The sequence below is a fragment of the Phaethon aethereus genome (assembly GCF_964289735.1).
Source record: "Phaethon aethereus genome assembly, chromosome: 2".
Classification (NCBI taxonomy): domain Eukaryota; kingdom Metazoa; phylum Chordata; class Aves; order Phaethontiformes; family Phaethontidae; genus Phaethon; species Phaethon aethereus.
Genome location: NC_138582.1, coordinates 148,054,017 through 148,073,147, shown reverse-complemented (window position 1 = coordinate 148,073,147; position 19,131 = coordinate 148,054,017). Strand labels below are relative to the sequence as shown.

The 19,131-nt window shown below is 40.6% G+C and overlaps 1 protein-coding gene across 1 annotated transcript in view; it reads left to right on the top strand.

The window, feature by feature from the left end:
* Positions 1-19,131, top strand: part of ITGA8 (integrin subunit alpha 8) — a gene marked incomplete at its 3' end in the record, with an annotated part of 112,440 nt that overhangs the window by 92,242 nt on the left and 1,067 nt on the right. The window contains exons 28-29 of the mRNA XM_082014615.1: positions 10,799-10,900; positions 18,724-18,846. Coding sequence (XP_081870741.1) covers positions 10,799-10,900; positions 18,724-18,846 — 225 coding nt within the window. The remainder of the gene's footprint in view (positions 1-10,798; positions 10,901-18,723; positions 18,847-19,131) is intronic.

Here is a 19,131-nt window from a genome sequence, read left to right as displayed (position 1 = left end):
GCCCAAAAGCTTCACAGCTTGGATGTCTTTCTGTGCCTCCGAATCTGGCTAACTGGGATGGACATCTTCTGATGTAAGCTTTTGCAAAGGTCTTACAAAACTTTGCACAGAAAGTATCAGTATGTAAGCATCTCTGCATTCATGGGAAAAACATACGTATTGGAAAATACAATGAGACTTTTATTCCATTTTGTCTAATTCCAGTAAAAGACTGTTTGACCTTCGCACACTGGCTAGTTCACTGTTCCTAACACACAGAGAGACAGGCAGAGATGTTGTCCTTGGCTGGAACGATCTGTGATAGTTTTGACCACTGCAGTGTCCAAGCAATATCACAGTGAACCTTCACTATCTTCTTTACCAAGCAAAAGATAAAGCTTAGCTCCTTTACCTTACTGGGAACTGGACTTGACGTATTCCGGATCCAATCAAGCTTTTCTGTTCATCGTTCTGCTGGTGAAATCTAATTAATTCTGTAAGGGCCAAAAACAACATCTTGTGAAAAAACAAACAGATAAATGAAACCCCTTGTACAGATCCTTAGATGCCCATTTCCTAGGCTATTTGCAGCTATTTCAGTGGGAATTAGCCTCATAAAAGTTTTTCTAAGTCCAGTTTAGTATGTAACAAGAAATAACTATAACAGATTAAAGCTAAACAAATTTAATGAGAAACAGAGAGTGTTCCTCTAAGTTTTTGGTTGTGACAGAGGATGTGTAAGAGTTGGAACAAACTAGCTACAGAAGACATGAAATCTCCTTTTCTTAGTGTGTCTTAATAAAGACAGAATCTTTTTCTAGAATATAAGCTTAGTTAGCCTGACTTAGGTTCAGAAGAAGGATAACTACATGAAATTCAGTGGCATGTTTAATGCAGGAGCAGTAGGACTCATCTTACCTAATTCCAATCATCTGAAACTGAGATGCCAAAGCTGGTTGCCTAACTCTGTAGCCAGTGGCAAGACAGAGAGGTGTCTTCAAAGGATGCTTTATCCAGCTGATCTGAAACACCCCCTCTGCCTTCCTGCTGGTCTGGACGGTGGAGAAGGGTCACAGCTGTGCCTTAGGACACAGGTGTGTGCAAACACACCAGGCAAGGCCTGATGCTCCTTAATAAATCCTGCTTGCTATACCTGCACGTCCCTTCACTCAGTGAGCTCAAGGCATGGGTGGAACCTTACACCAGCCTGTGGGCAGGGGCAAGGATGAGCCACCTTGTAGGGTCCCTGTGTGCAGAGGCCCCATGGCAAACAAAGTACATCTTTTGCTTACTCCACTCTCCTTACATACCCTTGCTATCAAACAAGGGTTTTTTTATGGGCTGTGATAATTTTACCTTGTATACACACCCTTAGGAAGCATTTCAGTTTCCTTCAGATAGTAACTTACAAGCCTTGTAAAGGTTCAGAAAACTCCACTTAAAGCAACAGGATTTTTTTCTACGTAAAAAAAGGTAGTCCCCAGAGAATTGCATCCTCCCATTTATGTCTAAAAAGCTGCCAGAATAAAAGGACCCCTGCTTTACATGTAAACTCATATATTGAGAAAAGAGAGAGAGCACGTAGTGTGATTGGATCTGGTTGCCTTCATCCCACTCACCTCGAAACAGTTCTCTTTTTCACAGCCCTTTTTAAAATTAGCAGTTATACAGCCATCACCATAAAAGACTGTGGAACATAATTATTTTCCTAAAAAAGGGCATAATCTGCTCTTTGTAAGCCTGTAAACTTCTAGTTCCTAAGGTTATTCCAGAAGTAAACTAAATTATACCTAAAAAACTACTGCTGTTAGCTAGGCTGAAATCTGCAGCTTCAAACTGAGGATTAAAACACAGTCAAAATAATCAGGATGTGGTAATTCTGAACCAGGAAGGACTATTCAAGGGCCAGACTGAACCCCACAGTCATGCTTTTGTAAAGAAACTTAGAGGAAAACTTGCTGTCTCTACAGCAACATCCCAAACTCTTTTGCACAAGCAATTAGTGTACAAAATTTTCATGTGCCAAAAAAAGCAGGATAGTGGTGACAGACAATATTCCTCATAACCTAAATGAAGATACGATGATCTGCAGAAGAAATTGTTTGTGCTCATTAAAGCTGAGAACACACTGTCATTACATGTTTTCTTCTCTTAGATATGCCAGTGTAAACCTGAGAATAATTTGATTGATTGAAAGTGATTGATTAATGCTAGGATGACATAGTTCATGTTTCTCATCGAAGTTACATGGATCGGCCTGTATATTTTGTTGCCACAAAAGATCAGTCATGTATTGAGTGACTCCTTCCTCTTACACTTAGTTTAACTGACAACAGCTGACCCCTTTGCCTCTTGACAGTTGTAATCTGTCACCTTAAAACCCAAACTCCCATAACAAATAACAGTTAAATGACATGCAATGATTAGACACGTTTGAGTAAATAAAGCAGCCCAAATTTCCCAACCAGCCAACAAAGACAGAGGCAGACATTTTGCAAAGGCGAAGAAGAATCACAGACTTTTTTGGATTATCTTCAAAGCCTGGCTGTAAATATGAACCCTCTAGTAAAGCTGACTTTTGGATTCAGATTTGCTGATCGAGCAAATAATAGCCTAATTCATGCAAGAGAGAAACAACCTTACATGGTTATGTTACGTTGTGTTCTGTTAGGGCTCTGTTATGTCCCCATTTGTCTAATCATGGTATTTCTGAGTCATCAGAGGGAGATCCAAGGGGATCTTGCCCAGTGTTCTTTGAACTCTGGCGGGTACTTTTAAATAAAAGATTCAGGAGTTGGCTAGTGAAACATCTGTTTTGAAAATGTATTTCTAAATGATGAATCTGTACCATCTGTCTGATTTGCGACATCCTTCCAGGCTCCGAGCTCTTTGGACACTTACTGCACTGTGGGAAGTGGAACTCAGCTCATTCTTGACTATTATTTCAGTCTGTATTGGAAGTTCCTCACAAGGATAAAAATCTCTTTCTGGGAGAGCTTGGAGAGGCAGTAATGTAAAAAAAAACACAGAGGGTGTTGAGGTTCTCAGGAGGTTTGAAGCTTACTGTATTTTCTTTGAATGTTACTGAACATAATTGTATTGTTTCCCTCTTGACTTTAGACAGATCCAGATATTTGAATTTGGCACCCCTGACTGCATAACCTTCAATAGCTAAAAGGGAGAAAAATCTAGTTTTTATCTGAGAAAGCTGAAAAGCAACAGAAACATGACAGCCACGTCATAATTGGGTGCTCCCTTAGAATATAAGCCGTGTTTTGGCTTCTCTGTTAAATCCTTGTTATTTCAGTGTTTCTGAACATGCGCTGTTCCTGTTTCTTTTTAGATGCCTAAATACGGAAATATATGCTTGACATAATAAAGGTGATGAGTGCTGCAATGCTCACATCTTAAGTGCCTGGCCCCAGACTGGAATCCAAACCCTGAAACTAAATACCTAGACTCCCTATACAGCGTACAGAGACAATCAGGTACCTCAGACAAACTGACTTGCACTAACCGTCAGGGTGGTGCATGAGGGCTATCCCTTATCAGGAGGATAGGCACCCAGATGAAGATTAAGCTGGAATATTTCCACCCTCTCAAAAGGCAGAATCCAAAAACTACTCAGGAGGTACCTACAGCATTAGCTGAAAGACTTAAGGAAGACTTTGTTTATTCACTATTCAGTGGCAAAAGCTAGACCTGGCAGTCTAGTTGTTAGAGAATTCATGACTCGAAGATGTGAATTTGATTTCCTCCTTAGCTTGAGAAACCCTACATCCCTGCTTTATAGAATGATGGTGTTCCCTTCTGCTGAAGCTGCACCTGTACAAGGACATAAAAAGAAATTGAGAGGTCTGGATGTGTACAGATGATGACATGAGAATGAGATGATGAAATGAGAAAGGGCCTGATGTAATACCTTGTTATTTTGCGCTATCCGCTAGAAGTGCCACCAGTCCTCTCATTGCCCAGTGCTCTCTCCCCTCTCATTGCCTGGCACCTGGAGCCATCCTCACTGTTGGAGTGCATGCTCTAATTGTACTTCCTTGATGAGAAATTTGGTTGAGAATCTCCATATTTTACTACTGGTGAACTCAGTCTTTTTAGCATGGTAGAAATCCTCTAGGCCAGGTAATGCTTTTGGGACAGGGATTCAGTTTAGCTGCACAAAGGCCACTGGAGGCAGAATGCAGGTAGCCAGTGCAGTGGGTCCACACGGACATCCTCCGTGCAGCATCTGTGTTTTTGCAGAGGCTTAGAAGTCAGAACAGAGGTGAACTGGTGGAGGTGTTCCAAGACAGGTGAGAGATGTAGCTCTTGTATAGGCTCCTTTATTCAATCACTTTTCTCCCTCTCCTCTTTACTATAGAAGCAATTGTCCCATCTGTAAGTGGGATATGAGCCCAAGGAACAACAGTTCCTAGCCTCAGCACAGAACCTCTTTCTGTGCCCAGTGGAAAACATCTCAATCAAGGGAACTTGCTTAGTGTTTTCAAAGCATAAATCTGCAGCCAGCATTATCCATGGGTAGAAGTAGGGAAGCACCAGAAAAAATAGTGAGAGAGAGATCTTGGTCTATGTCTAATTGCCATTTATAAGCCATATATGGAAATTCAAGTAGATTATTTTAATTCAGACTGAGAATTAAAAGCCATAAATTTGATGCCCTGCCTTTCAAGCCACGTATAACAAAAGGAGGAGGTCGCCAAAGAAATTTGCCTTTACGTCAAACAGCTATTGTTATTTGAAAAAAACAAAATAAGTAAGAAAGAAAACTCTGTGTGGCCAAAAATTCTGTATTATGTTGGATTTGATTGTTTATGTGGAATGAAGGCTAGAAAGAAAGGGACCTTGGCACTGGGCTGAACTGGCTGGATGGTTTTTGGGTGTGGGCTAGTTTTGTTTTCATTCATTGTTATTTAAAATAATGCCAAAATGTTAACAAGAGCAGAACATGAGACTCTTGCTAAATGTGGTAAACTATAGGTAATGTTAAGTGTATGAAGAAATAAACTATCTTAAATCAATAATCACTAAAAATCAGTGTGTTACAGTGTTCTGAAATCACAACAAAATATCTGCCTCTTATAATTTAAAAATAGTCTATTTAAATGAATGTAGAAGATACAATATGTGAAGTGTAAGAAGTTAATGAGAAGTTAGACATGAGGATGTGTTGATTTTCGGAGGAGTTCTATTGTCTTTGGTCACAGATGCATTTGGGTGGACATATCCTCTTGTTACTGTTACAAATAGCACAAGTACTTTTTGACCACGAATAGAGTCATACATGCATTTTTTTAACAAATTAATGAAAGAACAAATAGTTGTGTGACCTCTACTCTCAGCGTTTATGTAAGCTACTCTGTTTATTGGCAGTAGTTCAGAGTTTTGGAGGTATGGGTCAAAGAAAGCAAGCTAATGAATTCCCAAAGCATATATTTAAAAGGTAACACCATATTGCTTACCCTCTTGTCTCTAAAAAGTGCCAGACTTAGCAGACACGAAGGGAACCAAGTTTTAGTCAAGCAGAGCCAATATTATTATAACAGCACTGAACTCTATGTGCAACAGACATAGTACTGGAGGGAAAATTCCACCGCAGTGTGCAGCTTGCAATAAGGAAAGTACGTGCCCTTCAGTTAGGGTGACTTCACTGGGCTATATCTAACCAGAAGAAAAGTATTTCAGAGAAGTTGAACAATGCTCCATAGAGGCAGTGGAACAAAGTCATTCTGGGGAGTCTCTCCAATAGTTAAACTCCTCAAACCTGCAGAAGAACAATGATCTATCAGGCTTCTTTAAGCTGCTAAAAGTTTTGTTCCTCCTACCCTCAGTCTAGCTACTCATGGGCTAGGTTTGTCCCTGCCTTTTAGTCTTACGGAAACACTGCACTGAATATTTATTGGAAACACTTTCCTTCATTTCTGGATGCTTCTGTGTCTCGCAACTGTTAAAGAAAACAAAGGCTTCAGTTCAAAAATCTATTTGTAAAACAAATGTGTGGAGAGAGAGAAGCCTTAATTAATACACCAGCAGGGATCTACCACCCAAGCAACACAGGGGATGGCCATGTTTTGCCTGCTTGCCAGGATATTGGCAAATAGCTGTCTCAGCGATGCACGTAAGAGCAGGCTCTGCTTGTTCTGCCACAAGGGGAACCTCAGAAGGCCAATGTAGCTAGGGCTGGACTTCCTACTGTTGGTCATTAGGCACAGACATTCACAAATACCAAATTCCTTCTCTCCCTTCCTCTGAGCCGTAATGAAGTCCTCAGCTTGAACTGCAAACCGCAGGTCCTGCTGCTTCCAGTAAACACTGAATATTTAAACATACGCTATTTAAAAAGTGGTATGGTAAAAAAATGCTGTTTCTCACAAATCCTGTGAGAATTATAAACAAAGCTGTAGGAAAGACAGCCGCCTGTATCTCCAAGGTGTTGGTACAGTAGTTTGCAGCTGATGCTGGCCACAGTCATTGTTTTAAAGTCCTTTGCCACAAACACATAATTCTGTCAATGCAGGAAAATGCTCTCTAGTCTTTTATATAATCCATTGCTGTAAAGCAAGGGAGATGTGCAGCATTTCTAGGAGCCTAATGAAGGGTCAAGGAGAGCTGATAGCTGTGGGCACAACCCAAGATTATCAACCCCAGCCAAGCATTAATCCACAGGAAGTACCCTCCTCTGATGTTCTTATTGCTGATATAAGCTGGAAATTAAATAAGCCACGGATAGTAGGTGAAAGGATTTATTTTTCCATGAAATACACTGGGACTTTGTGTGAGAAGTCTAGTGCTGTAGAATAAAAGATTAAAAAAATAAATAATAATAATAATAAAAAATAAATAAAAGAGTCTGAAAATGGAAAATAAGTAGTGTGATAAGGAAAAATTGTTTTTCTGAAGACCATCTTATTGATGTTTAGCACCATGGAAGTGTATAAAAAATACTTAGTCACCAAATTTAATATTAAATTGGTCTAATTTTTCATTTCATACACTGTTGATAGAAAAGGTACTTCCCTTTCATTAGATGCCATCTATGTTAAGGAGTTGATTTGACTGATTTGAGGCAGTTTTCTTCATAATGCTCATACCTAATATAAAACCCAAAGAGAGGTTAAATGTTCTGATAATAAACATTCAGCTGCTCTCAATATTTTAAAAGAACAAAATTATGGCATAGCCAAATGAGTTCCAGAAGGCAATAAATGTGCTGGCTTCATGTCACCAGTAAACACGGACATATTTGAAGAGAAAATTAGTTTTTTAAAAAGAAGACAGAATGGACAAGGCGAATGCCAGAATTACAACCCTGGACCTCAGGAGAGCAGCCTTCAGCATTTTCAGGGATCTGCTTGGAAGAACTTCATGGGAGATGCTCCTGGAGAAAAGAGTCCAGGGGAACTAGTGATTCTCCAGGATCATAAGCTCAAGAACTGTCCATCCTGACATGCAAGAAGTCAAGGAAAGGTGACAGGAGGTCTGCATGGATGAACAAGGAGCTCCTGGTAAAACTCAAACATCAAAAGGAAACATAAAAGAAGTGGAAGCAGTCAGTTGATTCAGTGCAGGGGCTGGGTGGGGAATATAGAGACAGTGTCTGAGCAAGCACGGACAGAGTTAGGAAAAGCCCACCAGGAGCTGAGCCTAGCAAGGGACTTAAAGGGCATCAATGAGGTTTCAAGTATATCAGCAGCCAAAGGAAGGCCAGGGAAAATATGGGTCTTCTGCTGAATGGGATATGGAAAAGGCTGAGTTACTCAATGCCTCCTTCACTTTGTCTTTACTGGTAAAATCTGCGTACAGTAATCTGAGGCCTCTGCAACCAGAGGGAAAACCTGCAGCTATGAATGTTTCCTTTCAGTGGAGGAATATCAGGTTAGGGGAACATTTAAACAAATTGGACAATAAAAGTCCAAACGACCTGATGGGATACACCTACAAGTGCTGGGAGCTGACCCATGTCAATGCGAGACCAGTCTTAATTAACTTTGAAAGGTCATGGTGATTGGGGGAAGTTCCTGAGAACTGGAAGAAAGCAAATGTCACATCTGTCTGCGAGAAGAAGGATCTGGAGAACTACAGGCCAGTCAGCCTCATTTCAATTCCTAAGAAGGTGATGGAGAAGAAGAATCTGGAAGCCACTTGCAAACATCTGAAGGACAAGAAGGTGATTAGGAGCTGTCAATGTTGATTTACGAAGGGGAAATCATGTTTGACAACCTGATAGCCTTCTTCAGTGAGATAAATGAGTTTCATCTTGGTGGATGAGAGGAGAGCAGTCGTTTTTTATCTTGACTTTAGCAAGGTTTTTTGACACTGTCACAATGAAGGAAGATAGATTCAAAACTGACTGAACTTCTAGGCTTGCAGTGTCGTGCATGAAGTCCAGCTGGAGGTTCGTCACTAAATGTGTACCCCAGGGGTCAATACTGGGGCAAATACTGTTTAACATCATTAATGACTTGGATAATAGGACAGAGTACACCCTCAGCAAGTTTGCAGATGGTAGAAAAGTAGAAGGAGTGGTTGATACACCAGATGGTTGTACTGCCCTTCAGAGGGACCTCAACAGGCTGAAGATGTGGGTTGGCAGGAATTTCATTAAGTGTGACAAAGGGAAGTGCAAAGTCCTGTACCACAGGAGGAGTAACACACCAGTACAGGCTGGGGGCCAACCCACTGGAAGGCAATGTCCTAGCAAAGGATCTCAGGCTCCTGAGACAGCAAGTTGAACATGAGCCCACTGTGTGTGCCCTTGCAGAAATGAAAGCAGACAGCCTCTTGGGCTGCAATAGGAAGACCATTGCCAGCAGGTCAAGGGAGGTGACTCTTCCTCTCAGCACTGGTGAGACACAGCTAGAGTGTTCTGTCAAGTACTCGGCTCACTGGGACAGGTGAGACACAGGCATACTGGAGCAAGTCCAGCCAAGGGCCACAACGATGATTAAGGGCTTGGAGCATCTGATATACTTTAGTAAAGTATAGATACTTTAGATACTTTATAGATAATTTAGATACTTTAGTGAAGCCTTTGACACCATCTCCCACAGCATTGTCCTGGAGAAGCTGGTGGCTTGTGGCTTAGACAGGTGTACTCTTCGCTGGGTAAAGAACTGGCTGGATGGCCGAGCCCAGAGAGTTGTGGTGAATGGAGTTAAATCCACTTGGCGGCCGGTTACAAGTGGTGTTCCCCAGGGCTCAGTTTTGGGGCTGGTCTTGTTTAATGTCTTTATCGATAATCTGGATGAGGGGATCGAGTGCTCCCTCTAAGTTTGCAGATGACACCAAGTTGGGTGGGAGTGTTGATCTGCTGGAGGGTAGGAGGGCTCTGCAGAGGCATCTGGACAGGCTGGATCCATGGGCTGAGTTCAATTGAATGAGGTTTCGTAAGGCCAAGTGCCAGGTCCTGCACTTCGGTCACAACAACCCCATGCAACACTACAGGCTTGGGGAGGAGTGGCTGGAGAGCTGCCCGGTGGAAAAGGACCTGGGGGTGCTGGTTGACAGCCAGCTGAACATGAGCCCAGGTGTGTGGGCCCAGGTGGCCAAGGCAGCCAACCTGGCCTGTATCGAAGATAGAGTGGCCAGCAGGAGTAGGGAAGTGATTGTGCCCCTGTACTCGGCACTGGTGAGGCTGCACCTCGAATACTGTGTTCAGTTTTGGGCCACTCACTACAAGAAAGACCTTGAGGTGCTCGAGCGTGTCCAGAGAAGGGCAATGAAGCTCGTGAAGGGTCTGGAGAACAAGTCTTACGAGAAGCGGCTGGGAGAACTGGGGTTGCTCAGTTTGGAGAAGAAGAGGCTGAGGGGAGACCTCATCGCTCTCTACAACTACCTGAAAGGGGGTTGTGGTGACGAGGGCGCTGGTCTCTTCTCCCAAGTAACCAGCGATAGGATGAGAGGAAATGGCCTCGAATTGCGCCAGGGGAGGTTTAGATTGGATATTAGGAAAAATTTCTTCACCGAGAGGGTGGTCAGGCATTGGAACAGGCTGCCCAGGGAGGTGGTGGAGTCGCCATCTCTGGAAGTGTTCAAAAAACATGTGGATGTGGCGCTTCAAGACATGGTTTAGGGAACATGGTGGTGCTGGATTAATGGTTGGACCTGGTGATCTTGAAGGTCCTTTCCAACCTTAGTGATTCTGTGATTGTTGAGAGCTATGTAAATATCTTACTAGGCAGCCCATTAAGCAATGACTGCTATACATTCCTATTGCAGTTGCACAACCTGGTAAAAAAGCAAGGTGAGTTGTTCTGGGTTTTTTGAGTTCTACTGCAATAGGAAATCAATCACAGTCTAAGCGAAGTGCAAAGATGTTTGTTCTTATTGTTGTTCTTTGATGGGAAGGCACAGCCATTCCTTTGATGCCATCGGGGAGCTCTACCAGCCTGGTCTCAATGCAGGCCTGGAAACCTCAAGATACGTGCATTTGTTGTCGGGCTTGGTAAGCAGAGGCAAGGTTTTCAAACATAGACACCCCATAAACCTCCCCCCTGCTTCAAACTCACCAGTCTCCTATTTCAGAGAGAAATATGAGAAACAACTGTATGTGTCTTTCTGCACATCTAACCCTTCTTCCCCATTTGAACATGCGGTCTTTGTGTTTCAGCTTTATGCTGTATTTTATATATATATATGTGTTTGTCTCGTGGACACCTACAGGTCCCAGGGTTGCTGTACCATTTACCAAAAAAAACCATCTTTACCTTAGGAAATCAGTGCTCTGTGGTTTTTTCTCTGTTTACCTCTCATAATGCTTTTAAGTATAAACATGGATTTTAATAATTTCTCTTTCTTAATGTAATTTCAGAGAAAGAATGATCTCTATGCTCTTTCTTCCAATGTGTCCTTCCAAGTTAAGAGCATGCCATATAAAGTGCAACCAGCAAAGCTCCCTGAGGGAAGCATAGCAGTAAGTAACTGAAAATGATATCTTTGTGTGAAGCACATGTATTTGGTCATTCTGATCACAGCTGTGAAAGTTTTTGTAGATGAAAATATTGAGATCAGTCTTTCCTGTGTTTCTAGTGTAAATTCCTGAAATAATACCTAAAGGAAATACCTTTATTGCTTTCTGTGGAAGTTGCTGATATATGATACTAATTCCATTTTTAAAGAATTTCTTGCTACATTAATGTGCTGACTGCTTTATTGTAGTCAGGATGGATTATTCACCCAGAAGAAAACAACAAAACTGTGAAAGCAAGTGCCTAATTACCTTGTTTGGGGTAAAAAAATCGGGAGGAAATCTTTGTGCGAGATCCAAAATCTTGTTTCTGTCAGATTTAGGCATCTCACTCTTCTCCCAGTTAGCAGTTCTCTCACACAAGTTTATGGATTATCTATGGCAACTTCTCTCCTATCTGTATTAAGCTTCTTTGACATCCCAATTTTCAGAAAGGTCTGCACGCCTCTCTAGGGTTTCCACCTCACAGCACATCAGGTACAAGATAGAAAATTACCTGGTAATCCCTACAGATGTGATAGATAGATAGATACTAAAGTACTTGTCTTATTTGTAGAGAAAGATTTGTATGGCCCTGAATTATTATATGAAAAATTAATCTTAGAGGATTTAATTGTTTGCTGGTGCCAAAGCACTGAGTTTGGGGACCAATTTAAAGGAATTTGCTTCTAATGGTGTCTAATACCATGGTTGAAATTCACTCTATTTTGTCATTACTGATGGAAATTAGCAAAATATGAGTACAAAATTTTATTCTATAGGAGTAATCTGAAATTTGAAGGCTTACTGTTCTCATCTTTATAAAGATTTATCATTTACAGTCCTTCTTTTGAAAGGTAAGCTCAGTACAAACTTTTCCCAGTTAAATTCTGGTGCAAATACATCATATCAGTCTGTTGAGATGTAGTAGTAGGGAACAGGATATTTTCTCACACGGAAAACCAAAGCTTACATTGAATATGTTTTAGACAATACAGGATATAAAGTTTCATTTTGAACAAGCACAGATTGAATGGTTGATTGACACTTGCTCTGGGAAGACACAAGGTGGAAGCTTGGTCCTATATGCTCTGAGACTGCAACGTCTAACATCAGGAGAACCATTTCACCAGAGAGATTTGGTCCTTAATGCAGTATTCATCCAGAGAGGTTCAAAGGCTCCAAGCTGACAGATACACTCAGTCTCTTTTTATTTTTTGCAGCATGTGTTCCATACCAGAAACACATGTTGTGCAGAACTCTGTTGATAGTGGTGCCTTCATCTGGACTGAAGTGCTTTACCCCAGGTGATAGCCTGCTGTTCTCAACAAGTGTCAGATGACCTACCAAATGATCAGATAAGCATTTTATTCTCTTACTCCAGCCAGTATAATGCTTGTTATTTGCTGCAGATGATTTACAGCAAAATGCCTGTAATGGCAACTGTAAAACGTTGAAAAATGATAGCGCTTTTATGTTGTTTCATATCTGGACATGGCAATGGATATTTGCCAGCTCTACAGCTTGATGTGTTATATGCACAAGCCCTTTTGATGTTCTGCTTGCAAGAAGAAATATTTGCTCGAAGTTGGGCAATGCTTAATATTTTTGCTCCTTCTGAAACAGATCACTGGTTGTGTTTTAAAAGTTTCCAAAGATTTATTTGGGAGCTTATGGTTTTCTTTCAGACAGTGCAAGAGTGGAAGTGGAGTAAAGGTTTTAATATTTTAAAATTAATTGTCAAAAGTATCTATTTAATAATCAGCTAACACCTTACAGTTTATATAGTGAAGAGAATACATTCTAAAAGAACAGAGCATATGTCCTTCATTTGACTCATACAGCACTGGATTCCAGTTTTGCGGGCTATGTATATTTAATTTCAATGGTATAAATAATCCCATACACATCAATAACCTACACAATCATGTATGTATGTGCTTACATATTTGCAGCACTGCGGTCTTTATTTCCATTGTCAGGGAATATAGGTCTATATGTTGAACAGAGGGTCATTATACAAAGATGTGTGAAAGGTTATGTAAATGTGAGAAAACCTAAATCTTTTCTAGTAAAACATTAGACTGAAAATTGCATCAAACAGGAAGTTAGTTTGGAATTTAGTGGAGCTTAAACCAAAATCCACTGAAATCTATAAAAGTATTTGTATTGATTTTGATAGGCTTGGAATTATAACTATATATTGTACAACTTTTTGAGTTTACTTGCTAACAGCTGTATCGTTCAAGAGAAAATTGTCATTTTTTCTTATAGGTATTATTATAGTAAATAATACTAACCTACTTGATGAATTTCATGTGCAAAGTGAAATAATACTTTTTAATATAAAAAGTTTAGCATTAGAATAAACATTTTAATTTACGATTCTTGAGCCACTTTTGGAGTTTAATAAAATATGATTGCTTTTCTTAAATGTTTGGTGGGATCTTCAGAGGGGATGCCTTTGGTATAAACTGTTTGACCAGTGTCCTACAGCAAGTAAAACTGATTTCAGATTAAGGCTTTTAACTCTTTTTTAGCTATTACATGGTGATGAGTACTTCCATTTTCAATGTGCTTATATTCCTTATGCAATATATTTGCACAAACACTGGTAATGTGTAAACATAAATGTCAATATTAATTATGACTCTAAGCTCAAGGGAGCTTTTACATTCTATTTTGAGCATTTTTTCAGAACATACAGTAACATCATGCTGCAAAGGTTGGATGGGAACATGTAGGAGTACTAAAGAGTTCCTGTTTCTCAGTCTCTGTAAGCAAAATGAGTAAAGATTAGAGGAAGGTCATCATGGCAGTAAAAGGGGTAGCACTAGAATAATAATTAATTTAGCTACTCTTTCTTAAAGTAGCAGATTAAACAACAAAGTTAATTTTATTTTTGAAGTGTGTCTTTTAAAGGTCAAGAAGGGAAAAAAAAGCTTTGTGAGAATCTCACTAGCAGGCACTGCATTCTGACCATTGATGCTGGATGTTTGCACTAGTAAAACCTAATGCCCATGTATCCACAAGGGTCTGCCGATGAACCAGCAGCTTACCACACACGCTTCTCTCTGCATTGTGCTGCCTTCCAGAGGAATCAAAGACAATTTTGAAGCTACATTGAGTAGCACCAAAAGCAGGAGCAAAATCCATAGGCTGTACAAAAATCAGTGGCAAAAAACCTAATATTTATTTTCTTTGCTTACAGTCTGCTTAACTGTGGCACATAAAAAAAGAGGAAAATAAAATGCCCCCTACAGAAATACTTTCGTGAGCAACAAGTGACTCTCATGGAGCCACAACAGTGATTCTGAAGTTAAGACTATCAGACAGCGTCCATGCTAAGACGAGCTTGGATTTTATTTCCAACAGCAGACAAAGGCTCTGTCTGTAACACTTAGGTTGGCTTCACCCTCATCTCAGTGCTTGAGCCAGATGGCATTCCTTGTCATCCCTTTGCATACGAAAGGTGTGAGACATTCAGCAGTGTGAAAGGCCAGAAGTCAGATGGCTCCTCTCAAGGCTGAGGTGTGCTTTTCACCAGCCTGCCAGAGAAGCAACTACTGTTTTCAGTGTTCAGTATAAGAAAGTCTTCTAGCCCTAAATGGAGAGGAAAGACAACATGCATCTGAAGTACAGTGCCAACACACAACACTTGTGTAAAAATTCCACTTCTTCATATTGGCCACCTTAGATGAAAACAGATAAAACCCTCCCAAAATGTTCCCTGGCTCTGATCCTGCAATATTAAACTTAACACATGGAGAAGGACAGAAATCCAAGCTGAATAATGCAAACTTGTCTTAAATCAAAATCATATGTAAAACTGTTGTGGACAGCATGGGGTGGAGGAGGAAGAGTCTTCTGTGGAAATGGTGAAACGAGGCAGGCAAAACTGAAGGGATGCTTTGTTTCTTTCTTCCCGTCCAGCTTCTGCTTCAGCTCTGTGGGTGTTCAGGACTTGCAGTGTCAAACTGTTCACCAGGAATTGCATTAGTAGCCCTGCAAGTCTTTGTGTAGAGTATCAAACGAGGCAGCCCCAGGGCCTTATGTTCTACTGGTAACGCACACAGGCAGGAGTGAGACTTGACAACTACATATAATCCTTTGCTCAGGAAATAAATCTCAAGCACTTAGCACAACCCTTCCCTTGCTTTCAAAAACCTGAGACAAAGAAGAATTCATGGGAAAAGAGTGTGGGTAAGGCAGGATGATTTTAAGATTTTAGCAACCTGTAGTTGCCTACGCTACTATCAGCTTTATCCAAATCCTAATGAAATCCACCACCCCAAATGAAATAGACTGTTTCCACTGATTTCAGCAGGATCTCAAACATGCTTTGAGGTCTGGATTGACCCCAGCTGATTTTGAATGGTGAACTGAAGCACATTAGTTAAGAGTCTAGTTGCTGTGCTCCTGTGCAATCAGTAGGCAGCCCTATGAGCAATTCCAATCCTAGACAAGACCAGGCAGCAGCTTAGCTCACCCCTGTCTGAGAGCACCTGTGTGACTGAAATTATTGCCTTAGATTGGATGACGGTGGGCTTGGTGCCCAAGGAGACAGCCGTGGTTCAGTCAAATACTATCGTAGGAAATCTGTAAAACAAAAAATCCTTCCTACAGAAGTACCTTCCCATTCTGATAATTTCCATATTCAGGATGTACAATTTCAGTAGACTGTCCCTCTACCAACTCCTCCATAGCTGGCCAGCAGCTTGCCAGAGTCTTTTTTTTCTGGTTTGCTGACGTTGTACAGTCCGGGCCAGAGCCGCGATGCTGACCCTATTCCCTGTTGCATTATTTCAGTCGCATTATGCCACCTAGGAATTTGGCTCAAGCTATCAATACCAGAAACAGCTAAAACAAATTTTTGCAAGCAAATGGGTCTTCCCTTGGGTTTCATTTTGTTAAACTTGAGAGGACGGAAAGCCCTGCTTCAGTTTGGTTTTTGCTGTTGTTTACAAATATTCCTTAAGATGATTGTGGTAAGTGGTCTACCACTTTACTGCTCCAGCTCCAGAGCAACATGCTTAGACAAGTGATAGTGTTAGAACAGAAACTGTAGTGAAGCTTAAACCTTACTTAAGTAAGGTATTTACATTGTATGTTGATAGTTTCAGTTCCTTTTCAAATAATAATTTAAAAAATTATAACTTCTTGCTTGTGGTACCACAGGCTTTGCCAGCAGAGGAAGTGCACGGTATGGATGAGTTGGTTTTTTTTAATCAATCTGAGTTTTTGCTGTCTTGAGGCCCATTGAATTTTAGTCAGCACTTCCCAACTCATATGCTATATGGTCTTCAAGGCTTGCCTCAGGGTAGCATTCATGAGGATTTTCAAGCAGTAGAAGGAAGATGCTTTCTTTCTTGGACAGCTAAACTCATTGCTTGCTACAGGCTTTGTGCATCATGTCTGCATCCCTTCTGATTTCCCTGGCCAAATAAGCCTTTTACTTGCATTCATCTTTTTCCTTAACTGGCTTTTCTCTGGGAGGAATCTCTGCAGACGGTTCAGATGACCTTTTTCTCATTTTCTCTGCCCTTGCATTTTAATGCCAGATACAGTACCACTCTGAGACACAAGGAGAGCCATTCAGAAACATTTTGTCCTTACTAAATGAGTGCTGCTCTTGCTGAATCTGGTGATACAGAGAGCCTACAAAGTTCTGCAGTGGTTAAGAAGTAACCCAAAGAGGAGGCTGGGGAAGGGAATGGTATCCCTGCAGTGGCATAGTTGATCACACCACCAAGATATCTGTTGGGATCCAGGGGTGGGATTTCATGGGGCTTTTTACTAATTCTTTTTGCCTTGAAATAAATTTTTCTTGCTTCAACTGGCTAACATATTTATTCTTTGTATATGCTATGTTTTTGAAGTCTTTCAGGGTAATAACTATTTACAGCTACACCAGAGAAGTATATTAGCTGAATGTATTTGTTACATCAACGAAGGTATGGCTGGCACTGCAGGCACATAATCTTCAGGGTACAGATCAATGTTAAAGTGCTAACCCCAGAAGGACTGGGCAGTGTCTTGGAATTTTCTGTGTAACCCTCAGTGTAAGCTTTGGTAGAAGGCAAGTGGTATCCCACATAGAAAGTTTGTCCCTAATTCCAGTTATGATCTGTGTCCCATAACAGTGAGGAATACTATAAAAAAATTATATGCCAGTCGACTAGGGGACAGTTGGCTGCACAGATGAAGTAAGTGGAAAGGACCATTCCAAAGTGTCTTCCAATTAAGTGTGACAGTAGCTGGGAGACAGATCTGCTGGTGCTTGCAGAATGCAAAGTCTAGGAAAGTATGCTGATCATGAGAAAGAGTGAGAGAGGAACAGGCTAGATGTTGCAGAAAGGCTGAAATTTGCCACCTTCAAGGATAAAAATGAGAGACGCAGAAACTGAATTAATTTTGAACTGAACTACAGAATCATATCTGGTCTTCAAATGTAGGACGCTGTTCCATGAATGAAAAAATTAGCATTGTGCTAAATTTCAGGTGCATGAGCCAGTGAGTTAATAGTAAAAAAAAAAAAAAAATTAGACAGAGAATTTGCAATGAGTGCAGATCAGGGACTGGGCAATAGCCAAGAAACTTACTAAGAAGAGTAAATTTCCTCAGTAGATCATTTGAGAATTTGCTTTGCAAACTGATTTCATCTTGTCACGAAGAAAATAACTTCCATCTGTCACATACGTATCCTGTTTAAGGGAGACGAGGAGTAAATGAGAGAGGTCCAATGGAAAACTCCAGAGAGAAATAACTTCCTAGGCTAACAATAAAGAGGAAAGTTTGACAAAATAAACTAAAACTGAAGGAACATAATTGTGTCTGAGGAGCTAAGGAAAGCTCAAACTCATTCCTTCCCACTTGGGAGCAGCAGGGAGAGAGCAAATATTCAATGCGATTGATGAGGAGCCTTCCAAGTGGAGTCTGAGAATGTAGAATAAATTTGGTACAAGGTATGGAAGGGAGAGAGTGAGGAGGAGGTTACTTATGTGGATGGCCCCAGAAGAAGAAATACAGAAAGGTTATTATTACTCTTTGTCAAGATTAAGGTGTAAAGAGAGAAGTTTGCCAAGTCAATTAAAACCTTTGATAACTCATGTTATACACACCTGCTGCTTTCGAGAGCCTCAGAGAATGAGAGCAAGCATTTCATGCTTGGTTCCCACTTACATAATAGTCCATATATTTGGCTTCTTTTAAGGAGCATAACATCGTGCTGTGCGCTAGGCTTTATCACAAGGACAATGCACTCTGCTTGAGTTTCATTTTGGACTGCTTAGCTGAAACACAAGTCATAGAAAAAAAGTATACTGGTGCGTCAGCAGAAATTAAAATAAAAGTAATGTAGCTGGTATCTATTGTGGTTTGAATTAAGAGTTTGGGCTGAAGTCAACCATTGTTTCAGAGTAATCCAACATGTCAGTTATACTGGCCTAGGCTGTACCAACATACATGTGAGTAGAATTTTGCTCCTGCAATCTTCTTGAAGCATCTGCACAAGAAGGGTATTTTTTGCTACTCTCTATTAAATTAAAATGATTTGTATGTCTGATACGACAAGACTTTTGTGTATGTGCAAATCCCATTTCTAGTAATTATCACGAACAAGTGGAAAGGAACTTGCAGTAAATGAAGCCAACATGGGAGAGTTCCAAGCGATGTGTGTTTCTAATCTCCAAAATACTATCAAAGTGAATGCTTATAATCTCTGTATTCTACTGTCAGATTTGCTTTACTTGCTTAAGTTTTGTTCATTTAATGTATGCTTTTCATTTCAGATCAGAACATCTGTCATTTGGTCCACTCCAAATGTCTCCTTTGTAATCCCTTTATGGGTTATAATACTAGCAATACTTCTTGGGCTACTGGTACTAGCTATGTTGACCCTAGCTTTATGGAAGGTATGTTGCATTATTACTGTTACTGTTGCCTCTAAAAAAACCCTGAAAGATACTGGAAGGTACTAACAGATAACAAAAAGAGAGGCTGGAATTTTGTCATCTTTAGCAGTCTGAAGCAAAAGCAACAATACACGTGTCTTTTTTGTTTTGGCATTTCTGACATGCTAGTACCACTGACCTTTATGCAAGGAACTTGTTTTCAAAGTCCTCCTTTATTATTAAAGTCTGGTTATAAATGGGCATACAGAGTTTGGCTCTGTTTCCCAAGACCTATGATCCTCTTTT